Here is a 19,457-nt window from a genome sequence, read left to right as displayed (position 1 = left end):
AAGCAAGAAGTGCAGGATTCAGTGTGCTGAAACCAAATCATCAGGTCTGCAGTGATTATGAAGGCTTTAGTCAAGCAGCTTGGGAGGGAGAGAGCAAGGAAAAATGATGCAGTAATGATGACTAGTGTGGCTTTGCCCAGCAGTTTGGCTCTGTCTCCTCTAGGAAACTGGAAAGCAATGTGCCAAAGATGCAGATCCATTTTCCAACCTATGCCTCTTTTTTTCCCAGATGTTAGATTTTATGTGAATACAGCACTGTCCAGAGATCAAGTGATGCTAGTGGTTAACCATGGCACCAGAGTGTGACCTAGCACTGCTTAAACTCAAGCTTGCAAATGTTTTGCACATCTATCATTAAAATTAATCAAAAGCTGGTTAGAAGGCAGCCCTAAAAACTGTTTAAAAATGCAAAGGATCTGTGCTCTTTTTTCTTTCTTGCTTTATAACTGCTCCTGTTTGGTCTAGTGGTATTTTACATGGTATCTACCAAGCTCTGTAATGGAGATGGAAACCAGAAGAGTAGGCTTTTCTTCTTGTGTGGGCAACCTGATCTAGCTGCTTACTGCAGAGGCAGTTGGACTAGATGACCTTTGGAGGTCCCTTCTGGCCCAGACCATTCTGTGATTCTATGCTGTTGATGTATCAGAAGCTCTTACTTAAAGGTAGCCTTATGGCAGAACTGAACCTTATCTTCCCATTAACATAATTTTGCCAATTCCCCCTTAACTCTGCAGCTCCTTTTCTTGGGAAGTCAAGTTCACACCCTGACAACTCAGGGTCTGTAGGGATCCCCTGGCATCCCTTGCAGGAATAGCAAAAATTAACACTGGTGGACAAAGTGCATCAAGTGATGGATTTTCTGTCCCTCCTTCTCCCTGTTTAGATGCAACCGCTTCTCTGCCACACCTCTAAGTACACAGAGCTTTTCTTGCAGAAAGCCATTTTAGAGACTTTGCACTTTGCAATGCACCTAGAAAATAAAATAATGTAAGGGAGTTGATGAGTACTGAGGAAGTACTCCACCTTCCTTTAAGCAAATAAAGTGGTACGGTTGTAAGAGGCCTCATTTGCAGCAGCTGCTAATTACTGACAGGCTGGCTGCAGTGCTGGTCCTTCCATTCTTCTAACACAGCAGCAGAGCTCTATGGAAATGCAGTACAAGATAAGAAATCTCTAAATTCAGAGACATTTAACCATTTCCATACATTTAAAAATAGCTAATAAAAAGACCAAGTCTGGGAGGACAAAAAAAAACCAACCAAAAACCAAAGCAGTGCACACCACAGAATTCGTCCAAAATGGTGGTTAGCATGGCAACATTTCCCAATGCCAGGCAGTGCCACTTGTAATGATACCTTACAGTTGCAGTGCACCTTTCAGACACACTATCTCAAAGAAGCTTGCAGGCATTAATCAACCCTTATCAAACCCACTGCAAGATAACTTTAGAGATGAGGAAGCTGAGGAACAGAAGATTTAAGCGACTTGCCCAAGGTCAGACAGTGTCGGAGCTGGGAATAAAAATCTGGCTCCTTCAAATTGCTCTACCCATTTACAGCAGCCTATTGTTCCCACACTTGTATGGTCAATTTATCTTTTTTTTTTTTTTTATCCTTCATCTTTTTTTCTGGGAATAAACAGGGTTTATCTTTTGCAATCTCAGACCGTTGAATTTACAAAATGATTCGAGACTCATGGGTCTGCCATTAGCTGTAAATATTTCAATCAAATAATGCACTGGAGTGTATGCTTCTCCTCCAATTTCAGCCGACCTCCCAAGTGAACCACTATATCCTTTTCCAAGAACAATCTGTAGTGCCAAGAGAAAATTTCTGCTCAAGTGTTGGCTGCTTTGTGCAGAGGATGCTCACAGGATCTGCGGGGTGATCGCTTCCAACCCCGTGCTGCACTCCTGCTAGTTAAATCCTGCGCTACGAAATCACCAGAGACACGACTCTGAATACGCTTTTCTCTCCCAGCAAAAGAACAAAGCCTTCGTAAGAAGAAGTTTGTACCTTCGGTTGAAATGCTCCCTGAAGTGACCCAAAGGGACCTGAATGTGGAAGCATGGGTGGCATTCCAGGCATTGCTGGAGGATAGGTTGGAAAGAACTACAAAAGAAAAAGAGATGCTTATGTCACAGGACATCTAGAACAATAATGGAGGTAGGTGCCAAGCCTGGCACATACAAAAATAGCACTGTTGTTGAACGAGTGCCACAGTGAAATACACACTCAGTTTTCTTTGGATATTTTTAAGAGCAAAGCCAAAATCTGAAAAATGCACTCATCTGATGAATTTTCGAGATAGTTCTGAACAAGTGTGCCTTTAAAATTCATGGACTGTTGCAGGAAGCACAGAGCATTCACCATTTTTAGAGGAATTGGAGTAACTTGGGGCTTATGGTCACTTTCGGTTAACTTTGGGGTTTTCTGCAAACAAATTGATCCTGTTTGGAGACGTGACCTGCTTTAATTCTCAAAGCAGAAAAGAACCACAAGATGCTGCACTGCACACTAACCACAGGCAACATGCAGGCCACCTTGCAGCCATGTCCGTTGGGTTAAATTTTGCTTAGGCCTCTCCTGAGCACATACAGCAGTTTTACAAGTCCCAAAATGTGTCTTTTTTTGGTGTGCTTGGAGCAGTGGGGAGCACCAGGAAGAAACCACCAGTCTGACTTACTCCTGTGACCTGAGCAAAATCTTGTGAAAGAGCCATGCACTCCAGGCTGCTGCACTGTGAGAAGCACCAGCTGCAAAGATACTGCAATGACCACTGCTTAGCAATTTCTGCGCATTCCCTGCCATCCCAGGCACAGCAGTACAGAGCCACAGCAGCAAAAATGCAGTAGACAAAGATTAAAAAAACAACAACCAACCAAACAAAACAACCAAACAAACAAACAAAAAAAAACAGCCCAAAGAAAATTTTGTACCTTAAAAACAAACAAACAAATAAAAAACCAAACCAAACCAATTAAATGCCAAGACAGAAAAAAAGAGCTTTAGGAATGAATGAATCAAAACACTATCAGTCACTTGAAAACAAGCATAAGAAGTACAAGCAGAACCATTAACAAAGACAGCACCTAGGAAGGTAAGACTCACGTTGGAATGTCGAAAGTAAGGGTTGTCTAATTTGGGAGCGTACTTGTCAAACTGGAAAGAAAAGAGACAAAAAAAAAGAGGAAACAGGTGAGTTTGTTTGCAGCAGCAGTGGACACATCAGGAGCAACACAGACACATAATCACGACCCATCTGTACAGCATTTAACAGAGCAGAACTGACTGGTTATTCCAGGCTGGCTCATCAGGGAGCTGACTGATTTCCCCAGGCTACGGGAGATAGGAAGGGGCTATCTGCTGGGTCTCACTGCAGAAGCCTGCTCACAGGCACCACATGAAGAGGCTCCTTCACCATGAAGAGAGCAGTCCTGGTATCTGCAGCACAGTGGAATGCAGGGAAGTTCGGCTCCAGGTCCAGATCTGGGATCTGCCCCTGGAACTCTGGACCAGATCACAGACTAACAGGTAAGGAATGTTTTCCATTAGACACCAGTGCCTGCTGTGGGACAATCGATACCAATTCCCTGTTTTCTGGACTCCTGTGTGTGCCAAAATTGCCTGGAAAAGGGCTTGACTGCTGCTTTAGATGCACAAATCTCTGAATATTCCCCTGCCCTGCAACAGCAAGAGAGCCTCAGAGAAAAGATGGCTGTTAACCTTTTCTGTTCCAGCATGGGGTTCAACACCCCCACGTGTGCACTTCGTGCCCCGTATTTATTTTTATGACCATTTCTCCTGTACCACCTTGGAAGCAAAACCAAAGCACATACACACTGCATTTTTGAACAGTGTGTACATTCTGCTGGGGAGGAGGGAGTGGGGAAGAAGGCAGGGCAGGGAGCTGTAGGACCCCATGAAAAGCTGCTTATTTGGCAAGTCAGCTGCCGTTTCACACTCCTCTATGTGCGGGAGAGAAGATTTGTAATTTCATTAATTACAGTTATTACTGGAGCCATGTCCCCTCCAGTGTAAATACCATAAATTACCAAACACATGCAGCTGTAAATTTCAACACTCTTCTCTGGTGTTGGGATTAACAGACCTGATCTAGTGGAATATAAGAAGATGTGAGTGAAATATAACAAAAGAGCCTTGCAAGCTGTTCTTGCTCTGAAGGCTGACATCAGCGGGCATGGGTGGGAAGGGAAGGAGCTGCTTGCAGGATTGGATATTGGGATTCTTACTTAGGTCACACAGGAGGTTTCTGAGGAAAGTTTCAAGATCATTTTACACAGCCCAAGCAAAGAAGGGAAGGTGTTCACACACGATTACACTGAGCAAACACCTGGGGCTGGATTTTGGGTGGATGATGTTACTTTTAATTGTCTGGCTGCTAAGCAGATTACAGCCCAGGAATGTCATCAGGCAGTCAGCAGTGGGAAAGAAAAGTGAGAAACATAGCTCCTTCAGTTCTTGGTAGTTCTTCCCAAATGCTGCTTTTGCTGTTACTCCTGGCTTTTGCTTGCCTTAGCAGAAGAGGGCTGTTTCTACATTTTGGACACACTGTGAATCTGAGAGGGGGAAAAAGAAGCTGAATCTTGTTCATTCAGTCGCACAAATGAACTGACAGAAATGGGGAGAGAGTGCGTTTTAAAGTACTGACAGCATCCATTTGTAGCAGATCTCTAACAATTTGGTAACAGCTGCAGCTAAGTCCCATTGTGCTACAAGCAAATTCAATGGCAAAATGCTAACCCTGGTTACATGGCCAGGAGGATCTCTCTCACACCAAGAACCAGCCACACGCGAATTGGTGCTTGTTGATGCAATCAAATAACAAATGCCCAAATTAGGATAGATCAGGGAATCATGAGGAAGGAGGGCAAAACTCCATCAGATGAGATGCTGTGCTATGGTGAGAGCTCTGGCTAAGCCAGTACAGTCTGCCCTGCAACCGACAGTACTGGAGGCCACTGATCTGGTGATGTCCCTGTTGGTAGGTTTTGGTGTGTCATGGCACCCATCTCTGGGAAAGGGGAAGAGAAATACACATCAGGACACACAAAAAGGGAAACTAAAGGGACTCCTGATGTGTCTCATGGGTACAGTATCTGCTCATGGCTATCAACTTGAGGGGACCTGGAGGCTTGTTGTGGAGGCTCTGGATGGAAAGGAGGTCCCTTTGGGAGTGTGGGGCCTGTCTTTCCAGGCTCCAGGTGGGAAGGGCAGGGACAGCACGCCTGGCTGAAATTAAGAGGACTGGGTTTTGTTTGACAAGAGTGGGTTAGGCTTTTTGACCAGAGATGCTCTACTTATCCTCACATTTTGGGCTGGGGTACGCACCATGGGAGGTGCAGAGGGCGGCATGAGCGGCGTCTGGGGCAAGCTGGATGGAAAAGGAGTGAATGTGTGCTGGTGGGTGTGTTGGTGCTGATGCGTGTGTTGGTGCTGGTGAAACTCCGCTCTCAGCAGCGGCACCGGGCCAAGTGAGGCAGCGGCCCGGTCCGAACTCTGAACCAAAAACCGGTTGTTCAGCTCTTGCCTGAGCAGTTCGTGATCTAGAGGAGAGAGAGAGAGAAAAAAAAAAGACACAGAGGCCCGTGGGCCTGTGAGTACCACAAAGACGGAGGAGAAAGAGTCAATATTCACCTGGCATTCCCTGTTTCTGCAGGTCATGCTGTGGTGGTTTTCTACGTGAGGACTCATTGGTGGAGGTAAGAGAGATGCCTGTGACAAAGTACCAATCAGAATCCCCGAATGAGGCTGGCAATACATGATTGGTTGGTTGAATGATATCAACAGGCTGGTATCTAAAGACAAGAGAGAACACCATGAGTCATCACAGCAGAAAACATCATTGGGGGCATCAGCAAGCATCCGCCCCCGGCCCCCCCGCCCGTGGCCCCGCGACCCCCGCGCAGCTCCGACGGGCTCCTCCTCCTCCCCAGCACCTGACCAGCCACAGCACCAAGGTGTCTCCAGGAATGGACCTCAGCAGTCTGGTCTTGCAGCATGGTAGGCAGACCTTCCCACACCAGCAAGATACTGGGGAGCTCCCTCAAGGACAACAGCTCGCTTCAGAATGCGTAGTACCGACCTGTCTCCTTTGGAGGCTTGGAATTCAGAAGCACACATGTGCCCTGACAATGGATGCGGGGCTAACACGTCTCGTCAACTCTAATGCATGTACTTAAAGGGTAAAATTTGGATGATCTACAAAGCAATGACATAACCATGGATTTGGGGGGCTGGAAGCACCTGCTCAGACAGCCATTTCTCAACAGATCCCTGTGCCATCCTCCCCCTTCTCTGGGACACGTGCACAGTGATCGAGAAGATCCACCCTACAAAGTGAGGCCTCCTTTGCAATGCCATTTTTTTCCTGAGATCTTAAATACTAAGCAGTCTTTCCTCTGTTCCTAACAGGCTATATTTGTCTTTTTTTTTTTCCTTTTCTTTTCCCTGCCTGCATGTTTTTATCCTATGAAAAAACAGTAGGAAGAGGGGAAACACTGAACGGGCTAAAGTTCTTATGGAGATTGCAATGACTGCAGAAACATGTTCCACTGTATGACACATGGCCTCTTCTCAGCACCTTTCTCTGAAAGAACGCCTTGCACAGACTCCAAATGTGGTTTTGGGCAGTGGAACATACCAGCACTATAGAGATTAGGTGCCCAAAGACAATAAGGACAAATGTCCACTTCTCCAAAATGACTGCTGGCATCAATTAAATCCATCTGTGATGCTGCCTAAGAACTTTGCACAGGAATCAGCACTCAACATGTTACGTATTTTCCAAGCTCTGGATGACAGACACCCAGTCCCGACTGACCTACTTGCTTCTGCATTTATGTGAATCCACTTCTTTCAGTGCAACACCCCTTTTATACTACAGCACTGACTACAAAGGGGCAAAAGAATACATGCCCTTTAAAGTGTTATTTCATGTTCTGCAGGCATTTCTTTTACTCAGATTTTCTGAAGGAACATTAGAATGTCCAAATCAATCACTTTCTGAAGCGATGTTGTTAAGATCTTTGAAAACAAGCACTCTGATTTGGAACTTCAAGGTCTCTATTACCACTTAGAAGCTTACATCCTATTGAAACACACTTTTGAAAGCAAAGTTTTGGTGCCTAGGTGGTTTGTTTTTTCAGTAATAAATGTACTGCTCACATCCTGTGTACTGCTAGCATCTGTATAATAATACAGAAGCAGAAAGCAAGTACGCTTGGGATACTGAAGCCTAAGGCACTGGAGCAAAAGAGTCTATAATGGGCTCTCCTTGGAGCAAACAAGCAAAAAAAAAGAACCAAGAAAAAAAGAACAACCTAGACTGCAAGCACTTAGGTCCAAAACCTAACCTCTTTAGAGAATACGAGCGTGATTTCGTATGTGTCTGTGTGTGTTTACGCATTTAAATCTGGCATGACTTAAAGAAACCAAATCCTTCTGTTAGCATCAAGATAATCCACTTTTCTGGAGGGAGAGATAAAAGCGAGTTGGCAGTTGTAAGTGCTCTAATATCCAATTTCTTTAAGAGACTTGAAGTCAGACTGATAGATTTGCAGCTGGCTCCAGCCCATAGCCCTGTACCACAGCTTTGGCCTTTGTCAGGAAAAGAAAAGGCCCGGAGATGTCTGGAGGAGCAGTGTGGCACTCGGAGTGCTGCTTCATGGTAAGGGTGCTCTGGTGAATGTCAAGGTCAGAACTAAGTTGTTGTGCCTGCCAGTGACACCTTGTCCCACAGGTCTGGCCGTACAACGCCACAAGCAGGGGCAGAGTAACTGAGCAGCCCTTTGACTGCCCAAACACTACTGCTCTGTGTGCAACACGAGGTGGACACGACAGAAAAAGATCAGTACTGCTGATGTTGCTAGATGCCCTCATGTTCAAAACTGAAGACACAAAGACTGCTGTTTCCTCTGTGCATCCTATACCAGGGCCAGCCTTGGTGCCCAAGCAGAGGGCAGCAGCCCACATGAGGGTTGCTCCTAAGTTAAGTTGTAAAACCTTTAGGTTTCAAAGGGAAGAAATGCTAGCAGAAGTGCATCTTGTTATTCAGAGACCCGAACTTGCACCATCAGGAATGCAGAAGCTCTGAGCTCTACTTCTCTTCTTGGTAACAACAAATGTGCCAAAGTAAACTTAAAGGGATGTCACATTTTCCTCCAAAAGGGGGGAGAAAAGGATGACAAAATAGATACTTCAAAGGGCCACACCCTCTCCGACGGCTTTTCTAAGCTGGCACTTCTGCTGGGAGCACACACACTTGATGGGCACAACGAGAGCTCGCAGCCAGCAGCAGTTGGATCCTGGCTCTTCAGGGCTGCTCCACATTATTGCTTGCTTTTAAGAAACTTTTATGGGAATGACAGCAGAAGCTGCTGCTCTGCAGCACTCTGTATTGATTTTATGATGTGCCAGTTTGCACGCAGTCCACAGAATGCAGACAAGAGGCATTTCACTGTCTGCGGGGTTAGACGCCCAGACCCTTCCCTCCACTAACTTAGGCTTCTCCTGCTTAAATTGCAGGAGAAATCCTTTTAGTAGGAGCAAGACTGTTACAGCTTCCTGGCAAGCTGCTGAATGTGAATAGGTCACTTGATCTTGCACCTCCTGAAGTTAATGGTGAAAACATACTTTCTTTCAGTGACTGCAATATCGTGCTTTTAGCGAGCGCCTGGATATTTCCTTTTCCAATACTTTCAAAGTCTCCATCACAGTAGTCCTTTGCCTTAAATGGGGGAAGCAATGAATAGGTCTCCCACAGTGCTGCCAAGATCTTCCCAGCCATGTGGTTGAAATTCTAGATGGTGCCAGGGCCTGTGAAAGCCGGAAGCTTTGGCCTATGTGGTCTTGCTTCTGGCTACAAACCCATGGCACTTTTGTCTATCATCGTTCTGAGAGCTCGCTTTGGACCAGTTCACATTTTTCTTTCATTTAAAGAAGCAGTTATAAATAGTGGGTCATTATTTAGCTCCTGGAAGGAAAAAAAGGGATGCAGGCCATCAGATTTTTCCACCCCAAATCTGCCCCCTCCTTATTCTCTTAACTGGCTTCATAGGAAACAGAGGGTGTGTTTTTTGCCAAATGCTTGTCCTGTTTAAGGCCTGCTGAGTTAGTTGTGGAGTCAAATGCCAGATCAAAAGGAGGCTCCAGCAAGTGAAAGTTGCAGGGAAGTCTCCAGCTGCCAGGGTCTCTTCCAGGGACAGCTGTAGGCTAATGGATAAGCTATAAACAGGGCATTTAGGGCAGAAGTGACAATAGAATATGGGCCAGGGTGAATAAAGGGAACTTTTAAAGGGATGCAAAGATAGTGAGAGCTGAACAGCGCTCAACAGCGCTGAACAGCAGAGCTTGTCATTTGAGCTGCCTCTGCCTCAGACAGAAAGGCCAAGGAGCCATGGGCACACAGAGCTTGTGCTGCTGCAGGCAGAGGATCCTGCTCTGCTGGCAGGATGTGCTGCTTGTCCAAGGATTGGAGAAGGGCAGAGGTAGTCAGTTAGAACAACTTCCTGGGACAATTGCAAACAGCTTTTTCGAGTCAGTTCTAACAGCAGCAGCTTTCATTAGAGCAAGGAGAAAGGAAGGGAGGATGGCATTAGGGTACATCTGTGCTTTGTTAATCTGAAAAATGTGTGATGACTGCAGAAGGCCACACTGAAAGACTAATGCCCTGAAAAGGAATTGTTTGTTGGAAAAAAATGTTTCGAAACCTTCTTTAGGAAGCTCCAGTGCTGTCTCTACAGTATCTCCTCTGGCAAAGCACATCCAGGTCTCCTACCTGCTTCAATAGCACACTCACAGTTCCAGCACACACTGGCTGTGGAGGGGTCTGCATCACTTTAATCTGCCTGCCCACCAGCCATCCCATCTCTCAACACCCTCCAGTGCATGCATGGCAGATCAGCCCTGGAAGAAGAAGGGAACCTACCCGCAGGGTGACCTGGTATAACGAGGCTGTTGGTAGGTAACGCTGGTGGAGGTGGCAGCGTGGGTGGGGTGGCGAACATGGCCGGATGGTGCTGGTGTTGGGTCTGTGATCTGAGAGAGAAGTGCGAGGTAGCAAGATTAGAGATGGAGAGGGGCAGAGCTGGGCCGGAGGAATGGTGTGGAGGAATCTGGGGTGACAGGGGAAGGTGTTTCGGGAGGCTGATGCTTGTTGCACTGCTAGCACTGCTGCTCCGGCTGCGAAGAGAGAAAGATGGGGAGGGGGAAGAGAGGGGAGAGACAGAGAGAGAGTGTTACAATACAGGGCTGAAACAGTGCAGGAAATACACTACCAGAAACAACACCCCCAGGAAACACCGATCTCCCCAAGCTCATCTTTTTGTTTTTCTTAATGGCAGTGGAGAGAGTAATGAATCTTAATGAACTTCTCCAACAGGGCAAGACAGGGCTTGGGCTCCCTGGAGTGACAATCCTCAGAGCCACCTCCCAGATACTGATGAAGGCCACAGAGGCAGCTGGATTTGCCACGTTTATTTAGCATCTGATAACCCTGCAGTGGCCATGTGTGTCCTTGTGATCGATCATACACCTCCAATTACTCTCAGCCCCTTTTTCTCTTGCTGTGGGTGCACAGAGCTGCCAAGTGTGAGCGACTTTGGGACCAAGTTGTATCTGCTGTGCATGCTGTGAAGTAATATTCACACAAGCATGCAAACGTACATGGTAATGATTTTTCTCACAGTAATTCTGTATTTTTTATTATTACTCCACTGCAAGTGATCTAAGTGTTGTGGGGGTGAAAGGAATGATCACTGCAGTTATTATTTAGTGGAACTCCCACGATACCAATTGTTTGTTGCAATCTAAACCTTTGAGATCTCTCAAATAGTTTGAAATATTATGAATCATTTACACTACAGTGGCATTTACAGGGCAGAACCACCACAGAGCTTAAGTATGCAGGATGCTATGAGATACATATTAATGGCAGCTTTCTGTAGTCATATTTTGATGCTTGTACAGCCAAATATTATGTCTCAGATAATTTTTCTCATCTTATTCAAACTAGCCTGGTTCTGGTTTGAGAGGCAAGGCATGTTTTCTGTACCAGCAAAGATGGCTACAGAGGTCCCAGCTGACTGGCTAAACTCTTCTCTAGAAATGCTTTATCCATACTGTTGTCACCCATCCTACTTACTGGATAGAGACAATTTAAACAGTGAAGCTAAGCCTCCTGCTAGATCTGAACAGATGAGACTGAAGATTTCTCAGCCTACATATCAGCCCTGTTCTAAGGGACACAGCAGATATAGATAGCCCTCTTTTGATGCTGGTGAAACAAAAAATCTGAGACAACCATGAACAAACCTACTTCAACTGATGTCTTTCTGAATATTAAACATGAAATTTACATTATATTTAGCCCCAAACCCACCTCAAATTTCTACGCCAGAACTAGCCAGCTCAGACAAGACTGCAGAACTCCACTAGAAACTGGACCTAAAGGAACTTTATCCTGGGGTGACACATGCCTTTGTCCCAGAGTGGAAGCATTCATCACCATGTATCAGTTGCAGTTATCCACCACTGCTAGAAAATTTAGCCTGTGGAGTCATCACAGAAAGTCCAATATCCAAACCATGGAGCACCTTACCCAGCTAGTGCTCCTGTCCCGCCTCCCAGCAATTGCTATCACATTTGAACCAAGCCCAGCAATAGCACCAAGATGAGAAGCGCATCCCTTCTGCCTACCTGATATTATTGAGTCCGTTGTGGGCCACCTGGTGATGCACTTGGTAATTGAGAGGTGGAGGGATGTGGCTCGGAGGCTGGGTCCGAAGCTCAGGTATTAACTGCGGCTGCGACTGCGGCCGAGGCTGAGGTTGCGACTGTGGCCGAGGCTGCGGCTGAGGTGTGAGCCTTGGTGGTGCTGGTGCTGAAATCACTGGCTCCTTCTTCAACAGGGGGCTTGCTCTGGCGCTCGACGTGGGTGCTGAGGAAGTAGAAGTCACCACGGCAGCTACTGGCTGGGGGCTGGGGATAGGCAGGGCGAAGGGCACGTCGGTGCTCAGTTCTCGGCTCCGCTCTAGCCCAGACACCTTTGGGACATTGGCTGCTTTTGCTTCTGGCTTGTCATTCAAGGTGGGACCTTGTGGAGCAACGAGAATAAGAACAAAGCACGGGCTGAAAGGTTTGCATTTGTTTCTCTGCTTGGCAGAACACATGCCTGAGCAAAAACAAGTCATGCTTCAGCTCGTGGGAGCGTCGTGGGAGCAGTGCTGCTCCAAGATGGATGTGTGTTTGTGTGTCTGTCCTTCCGCTGTCCTTGACTGGCTGTTCTGTGCTTCTTGTTAGCATGTGTCCAAGAGACTTAGCTGTCATTAAACGAATGCACACTACAAAGAACATAGCTTTGTGACTTCTACAGCGTCCCAAGGTTACCTACAGTAGGAGTGTGAGTGTGTCTCAAGTTACTGCTACAGTATTTCCTGCTCCATGTAGGTTTTAAGGCTCATCATGAACTCATTTTTCTCAGTGCTCTTTCAAGGTAATCTACATTGTGTTTAGGCTCAGCTCCAGCTCCAGATGACCCAAGCACTACTCATTGATGATAACCCCACCTGGCTTCTAGGGAGGAGACTACCTGGGATCATCTCCATGCAGCAAAGGATTGGACAGCTCTGCAGCGAAGCTGTGCTGTGGCACTGCCATGCACTGGCCACACACTGATGAAGAAGGACAGAGAGAGAAAGCTGGAAAAATGCAGTCAGAAGTGCAGTGAGCACCCAAGTGTAGTCCTGCTCACCCTAAGTATTGCACACCCCTGCAAGTCCCACATGTCAAAACTATCCAGAACACTGTGACCTTGCAAGATGCACCTTATGTGGGAATTCCATATGGAATGACTCCCCCTGTGATGCTAAGCATCTCTTTTGTTTTAAATAAATTAAGCTAAACAAAGCAGCCTAACCAGTTGGAAAGGGCAAAGGGAGGAAAGGAGAGGTATTTCAGATCAAGCAATATCCAAAAGGTCAAAAACCACTGAAAGGACCAACATGAATGTGATTCAGCTCCCACTGTAACTCCCTTTTCAACAGACTGTGTGCCCTGGAGTGCACACAGACCCACAAGTCCAAGAGAAGCTGTTCATCGGGTACAAGACCCAGTGCTGGCCACGTGTTCCACATGCACACGCAGCTCTCCTGAGTGACTTTTAGGATACATGCTTCTATTACCCACCAGAAGGAGCTGGGGGCTGTTTGTGTTGAGCTGGCTTGAAGACATGCAAGAGACATTACCTACACTCATTAGCATGCTCCCAACACCCTCACAAACAAATTCCACCTTTGAAATTTTCCTGTCTCATCAAAGCACTGAGTGAGTTCCTGCTGTAGGAGGTGTGGAAATCACACACGACACACCCCACGAGCTAATTCTGGCCATGCAGATGCTCTACCCAGGAGTTTGCAAATGTAAAAGGCCTGAGTCCTCACTGCTGCTGCCTCAATGACCTGAGCCACCCATGCCAGCATTAGATGAGGGGGACAGCGATGAATCAGAGCACACCAGCTCACTTGCTGAACACAAAATGCCCGCATGGTGATGGCATCTTCTTCCTTGAGATAAAAGGCAGTTTCCCACACTACTTCTGGCTCTGCTTGCACTCTCACCTTTGCATCATTTCCTTCATCCATCCATCAATCAACCAACCCATAGATAAATAAATTCAGAATATGAAAAGAGAAGGAATGGAAACCTATGTATTATATTCATCAGCTGAAGGTGGCTGAGAATTGTGGCCTCAAACCTACAAATGACAGGAAGAAGCCTTTCCAAACAGCAGTGCTCTGGCTGGCAGCAAGTACAATCAGCCCTGTACTGTCCAGTGCCTTGTGCACCTTTATAGGTTTGACAGAATGTCTGGTGGCCCTAAATTACAAACAGAAGGCTGACTCTTGTTTCAGGAATTTCTTTTTCAGTGATGACTTCATGCATCACAGGTGTCCTGGTTTGGAGATTGTCACTGGACTCGGTTCCGACCCTATTCACAGTAACAAAGATTTCATTTCTAAAACCAAATTGTCTTTGCTCTTGTGCATCATCGTCTTTTAGAATGCCATCCATGTTTGTAAGTTTTCCTCAGATTTTATTCCTAGCCATGGAAAAACTGTCATTGATTAGTCCAGCCAGGGGTCCCCTCGCTGTTCATTTTGGAGAAGGTGTATTCACAGCTGTAGATCTCACTGTTTTTTTCAGGAGCTACCCATTAAAAGCAATTGGCTTTCATTCCTGACCATAGGTTTCCTGAGAGCCTATTAGCTCTTTCCATCCAACAGGTCTCTTCCTACAGAGTTAAACTTCATATTGTGTAATTATAGGCAATGGAGACTAATGGTGTATATTCAAAACACACTGGCACCACAAAAGTTAGTTGAGTAAAAAGTCAATTAGATTCAAAACAAATCAATAAAGTCCTGCATTAAAAGCAGCTGTTTGGCCAGTTTTATGTACAACTATTGATTCCCTGTGGTTTCAGCATTAGTTCTCATTTGCAGTTTTCTTAAAGCAAAAGCTCATGCTCCTTGCAGACTGAATTGACCAGCCAGCCTGGTTGTACCAGTCAGTACTAGGGCCACGTGGCTAATTTCTGCTGCCAATGTGCATCTCTCAGGTTGTGCTACTGGGAAATGTTTTTGTGGTTCATTCTCAACAGCAATGAAAATACCCATATGCTTCTTCCCCCCTCCCTCTGGAAAAGCTACAGGCATAAATGTGAGTATCTTCCCTCCTTTTGCAGCTATGTTGAGCTAAAGCAGAAGCACACAGAAGGGAAAGATACAGCATTCATCCATAGGTGAGACAGCAAAATCCCTAACCCTTCTTGGCCACCACATAGGAAGGACAGAGGCTGAATCCTGGTATTTTGGTAACTTTGCTGTTTCCCTTTCTGATGGCTGTTAGGCAGTCAAGAGAGAAACTGCTTTGTGTGGCTGAATGCAATGGATGAAGGGAACCAGAGGTGAACAAAGGCAGCACAAACCATGGTGAGAAATTAAAGGAAGACCGTGATGATGGGCACTGAGACCTGCTTGGTGCTTGGAAGTCAAACCTTCTGAATAGGAAACTTTTCTCACATTTAGGTGCCTCACTTAAGTCTCTGGTAAAACAGACTTGGACAAAATGGAAAGTAGAGGCCCAAATGGAAATACATCTCTTCCACGTGTCTTACTGCTCCAGGAAACACAAGAGGCACTACTAGCAAAGGCTTAAGATCCTTCATCTCAGCTAACTCCAGTGAGAGCCTTACTTACTCTGACACTGAAGAACACACACGCACATCTTGGCTTCTTTCTTTCCTTTCACACTCTTCTACCAACACTTACTTCCACCTGTTCAGTGCCTGTTTCCAATACCCACTCACTAGCTAACCACACTCCAGAGGCCTCCAGAATCCTGACAATTTTGAGGCCATTTCCCCTGTGTAACCAAGAAACAATGATTTTTGAAGGCTATAATTACCTGGTTTCTTAGCTATTAACAAGATCCTCATCATGATAACTATCACAAAAACCTCCAAATCAAGTTTTTTCCTCTTCATTCACATGATGTCTCTGAGCTACCTTCCCTGAAAGCTCTCAGAAAGTTAATTTTAATGGTTTTAGTGACAGATGTTGCCCATTCTGATCAGGATCTCAAACTCTGCAGTTTCTCTGGAGGGTGCTCAAATATCCCTCCTAAAGAACTACACTCTTGTATGCCCAAGTTCCTTCCAACTGACCAGGCTGACTCCTGGTCCCACATGGAAATATCCCAAGGAAAGAGAGTATTCTCTTCTGTGCAAGCTGCATCAGGTTTCACTGAGACCCTTTCGGAAATGTCTGTGCTTCGGTTCTAATCTAAGCCTTCCCCGTAGACAGACCTACAGAGCTGAACACAAGTGCCTCAACAAAAGCAGAGACCCACCAGACCACACAACAATGTTCTAGAGGCAAAAATCTCTTCATTTTTTACCAAGTCCTGGAGTAATTTTCATGCTTAATGATAACAGGCTGAGCCAATTTGCCTAAGACTTGACAGTCAGCTCCAATAATTCAACCTTAATTAAACCTGAACGCGTGTCAGTTCAGCTCGTCCTTTCACAGGAAATGTGACATTTGCAGTGATTCATGTTTCAGCCATGCTAAGGGAAGGCTGGATCACATCTGCCATTCTCCACCATGCAGAGCGCTACCCTTTTCAGCATGCCAACTTTGTTTATTTTCCAACCAAACACTCTGGACTCCTTCCATTGAGAGGCTTTTCTTAAATGCACAGACAGTGAAACATGTCTTGATCTCACAGGGTGAATGATGACTCAGTGCAAGGGACAGGGAGGAAAGGGCTGCAAATGCTCTAACAAGAGAATGACAACCTGGGATTAGCGACTCTTGCCTCCTTGATCAGCTATTTGTCATTTGGAGGGTGGCAAAATTTTAACCTCCCTGTGTCTTGGCCTATTTATCTGGTAGAGAAGAAAACTTCTAACAACCTTTAAAAGCACACAGAGTGCTTTAGCCACTGCTTCTGGAAATCTACAGGAACAAGAGCTGAAGTTTCAGGCTAATCCCAAAGTCAGCTACAACTAATAAACTTGCTGCAAAAAGTGTCACTGAGAAGGAGTTACCTAAACCCGAAAGACCATCACCATGGCTCTGAGATGAAACTTCAGTGAATTCAAGATCTGTGATTGGAACACACACACACTGCCCATCCCCATGGCTGCCAGTGTGTAACTACATGGCATTGGAGGCTAGCTACAATACAGCGTCCCAGACACAAATTAAACCTTTCTGTTACAGGAATTTGCTTTCAAGCTGATTAAGAGCAGCTCAAGTGCAAGGGATTAAACATGTAAAGGCTGCTTTGAGAACTCCAATAAGCAGTTACTGTGTTATACAAACAGTACTTAGGGCAACAGCAGTTCCAGCCCTGCCTCCTGCTCTTTGCAGGCTGCTGGTTGCTGCTGAAAGGGGACTGTCAACACACGTACAATGTGATTGGAAATAATCTAATCTTGCCTGCATGCCTTTCTTTTGTCTCTTGAAAAAAACAAAAGAAAAGTGGAGTCATTCAGATGTCTTTCTGCAGCCTCCCTTGTTGTATTCGGACTGTGCTGGTGATGGGGTGATGTGAGAAAGAAACTTCTCTCCCACATCCATCAATGACATCTTTACCAATGGCAATTTCCCAAGAAACACAACCACCACCATCTGCAGCCTATCTCTCCACCCTCTCCACATCCCTGAAAACAGCCACAGGCCAAGCTGGCTAGGATGAACCCTGCTCCACACTGTAATTCCAGCAAGAAATGTTGCAAAAGCATCACACCACAGGAATGGAAGGGGCAGATGTAGCAAGAAGCTGAGCAATTCAGAGGTGGCTGATGAATCCCAGAGACAAGTTTTGAACCATCAGCATGGGGAGTGAGTAGAGAAAAACACTGTTTCACAGCAGTAGCTCAAAACAAAGAAATAACAGAAGGAGAAGTTCAATCAACTTCACTAAGCCTTTCTTTTTATTTTCTTTTTTTTCTTTAATTGAGTTTTTAGAGTGCTGCATAATGTGTTGTGGATATGCAACACATATAAGCAGAAGAGACAACAAAGCATTTTGCACTGGCAAGGATAACACTGACACTGGTAGAGTGCTTACAAGTGAACAATCAATATTTAAATGCAAAGTCTTCATCCCTAGTTGGGGTTTTTTTTTGCTTATATAGATGATTTTCTCATTGTGTTTCAGGAGGGGAGTGCTATTGAAGACATTAGATGATGAGCTTGGTTTGAAGCTGAGGGAGAGTAGGTTTAGCCTGGATCTTAGGAAGAAGTTTTTCAGTATGAAGAGTGGTGAGACTCTGGAATAGGCTGCCCAGGGAGGTTTTGGTTGTGTCCTCCCTGGGGGTGTTCAAGGTCAGGTTGGATGAGGCCTTGAGCAGCTGAGAGATGTCCCAGGCCATGGCAGGGAGGTTGGGGTAGATGATCTCTAAAGTCAGTTCCAACTTAGGCCATTCTATGAGTTCCATCATGACAGCAGCATATTGCACATGAGGTTATGTCAATAAAATACTCTCCTGTGACATGAGCTAGCTCCTCAGAGCATCGCAGGCCTCTGGTGGATTTTACACATCCTACTGAGGGAAGTAAGCCAAGTGCAAGCCCAAACCTTCCCACTTGGCCCTGACTCCACGCTGCTGAGCTCAGCCGTTGGCACGCAGGGAGCAGGTTCTTTGTTCACAGGGAGGGTCCCCAGCCTGTCCCCGTGACCGAGTGCCACCGCGGCTTCCAGCGCGAGGCTTCCGCCAGCCGGTTGGGATTCAGCCCCTATCACTCAGTTCATTTGTGCAGAGCTGTCTGTCAAGTCAAATCGTCGTGCTGCAATCTGAAACACCCTCCCAACAGCTGCCACTATCAATTACTCTCCCAGACAGCCTTGACTATCAGGAAGGGAACTGGAGCGAGCACTTGCCAGTTTTAATAAACTGTGTTGCCCAAGTCATTTAACCTGCTAGATTGCTGTATGCTGGGGCTGTAACAAGCCTTCAGCTTTTCAACCCAGAAGAAAGCAACACTGGCAAAAAGCTGTCAGTTTGGTCCTCGGAATTAACTTCCAAGGGTGTCTCTCCCCCCTTCTCCTTTCTGAAACACCCAAGTTTGAAAGTAAAACATCTTCAAGTCATTTTCATAATGTCAGGACCAGGAAAACATCTCACACTTTTAACACAAAGCCGGCAGCTCCCGAGAGTGAAGGCTGACACGCTCCATGATTTTCACGTGAAGAGCGCACCTGAGCAGAGGGAGCTCCTGTCTCCTCTTACACCCACACGGACATGTCCCCTGCACGCTCCCCAGTGCCAGCTCTGTCCATGTGTTGATCAACACCACTGCAGCAATGCTGATGCCCTGACCATCTCCAGGGGCCAACCATTCCAGCTCAGTCGTTTATACTTTCAGCATGGTTTTGGTTTCTCCCCCAACTGAAAACTCAAGCGTGGCAAATGTACCTTTACTCTGGCACTTTTGGGACCGGGAGGAGAGATTTCCTAAAGAAACATTTATTTAAAATTAAAACACTTGGACTCTGCAAATCCAAAAGATGATTCAAAACCACTATGCTAAATGTTTTCCTTAGCCAGCTGTGCAGATAAGAGCCTTTGTTGTGAAAGCTTGCAGCACGGAAAGATTTCACCCCCTCCTCTACAAACTAAGAGCAACAGCATTAAGACCTCTGGACTTGTCTCTGATTTGCTGCTTTATGGCTCTTTAATGGGATGTTTTATTCTTGGAGATTTGGGAGCTTTCCATGCTCTATCCAGGCATGTTAGCTGTAAGCATGCCTGATGACACTCCAAAGCTGCAGGAGCTGTATGAAAATGGGTGCCAAACACAAGGATTGGGGCCAGAGCATAAGGAAGAAGGATCACCATTCAAATCCCCCCAAAGTAAGTCACACTGC

At 45.9% G+C, this 19,457-nt stretch overlaps 1 protein-coding gene across 18 annotated transcripts in view; it reads right to left on the bottom strand.

Annotated features, from left to right (window-relative positions):
• Window positions 1-19,457, bottom strand: part of FBRSL1 (fibrosin like 1) — a 560,475-nt gene that overhangs the window by 14,834 nt on the left and 526,184 nt on the right. For 9 of the 18 annotated variants that reach the window (XM_054172921.1, XM_054172928.1, XM_054172927.1 and 6 more), the window contains 5 exons: window positions 11,718-12,114; window positions 9,949-10,202; window positions 5,331-5,566; window positions 3,111-3,161; window positions 2,016-2,111 (listed from right to left, as the gene is read on the bottom strand). In XM_054172921.1, coding sequence (XP_054028896.1) covers window positions 2,016-2,111; window positions 3,111-3,161; window positions 5,331-5,566; window positions 9,949-10,202; window positions 11,718-12,114 — 1,034 coding nt within the window. Of the gene's footprint in view, window positions 1-2,015; window positions 2,112-3,110; window positions 3,162-5,330; window positions 5,819-9,948; window positions 10,203-11,717; window positions 12,115-19,457 lie in introns of all 18 variants that reach the window. The other 9 variants (XM_054172926.1, XM_054172938.1, XM_054172923.1 and 6 more) reach the window with 6 other exon arrangements.

Source organism: Dryobates pubescens, chromosome 25 (genome assembly GCF_014839835.1).
Source record: "Dryobates pubescens isolate bDryPub1 chromosome 25, bDryPub1.pri, whole genome shotgun sequence".
Taxonomy (NCBI): domain Eukaryota; kingdom Metazoa; phylum Chordata; class Aves; order Piciformes; family Picidae; genus Dryobates; species Dryobates pubescens.
Note: the sequence above shows the minus strand (reverse complement) of the source record. Positions and strands in the feature narration are given on the sequence as shown.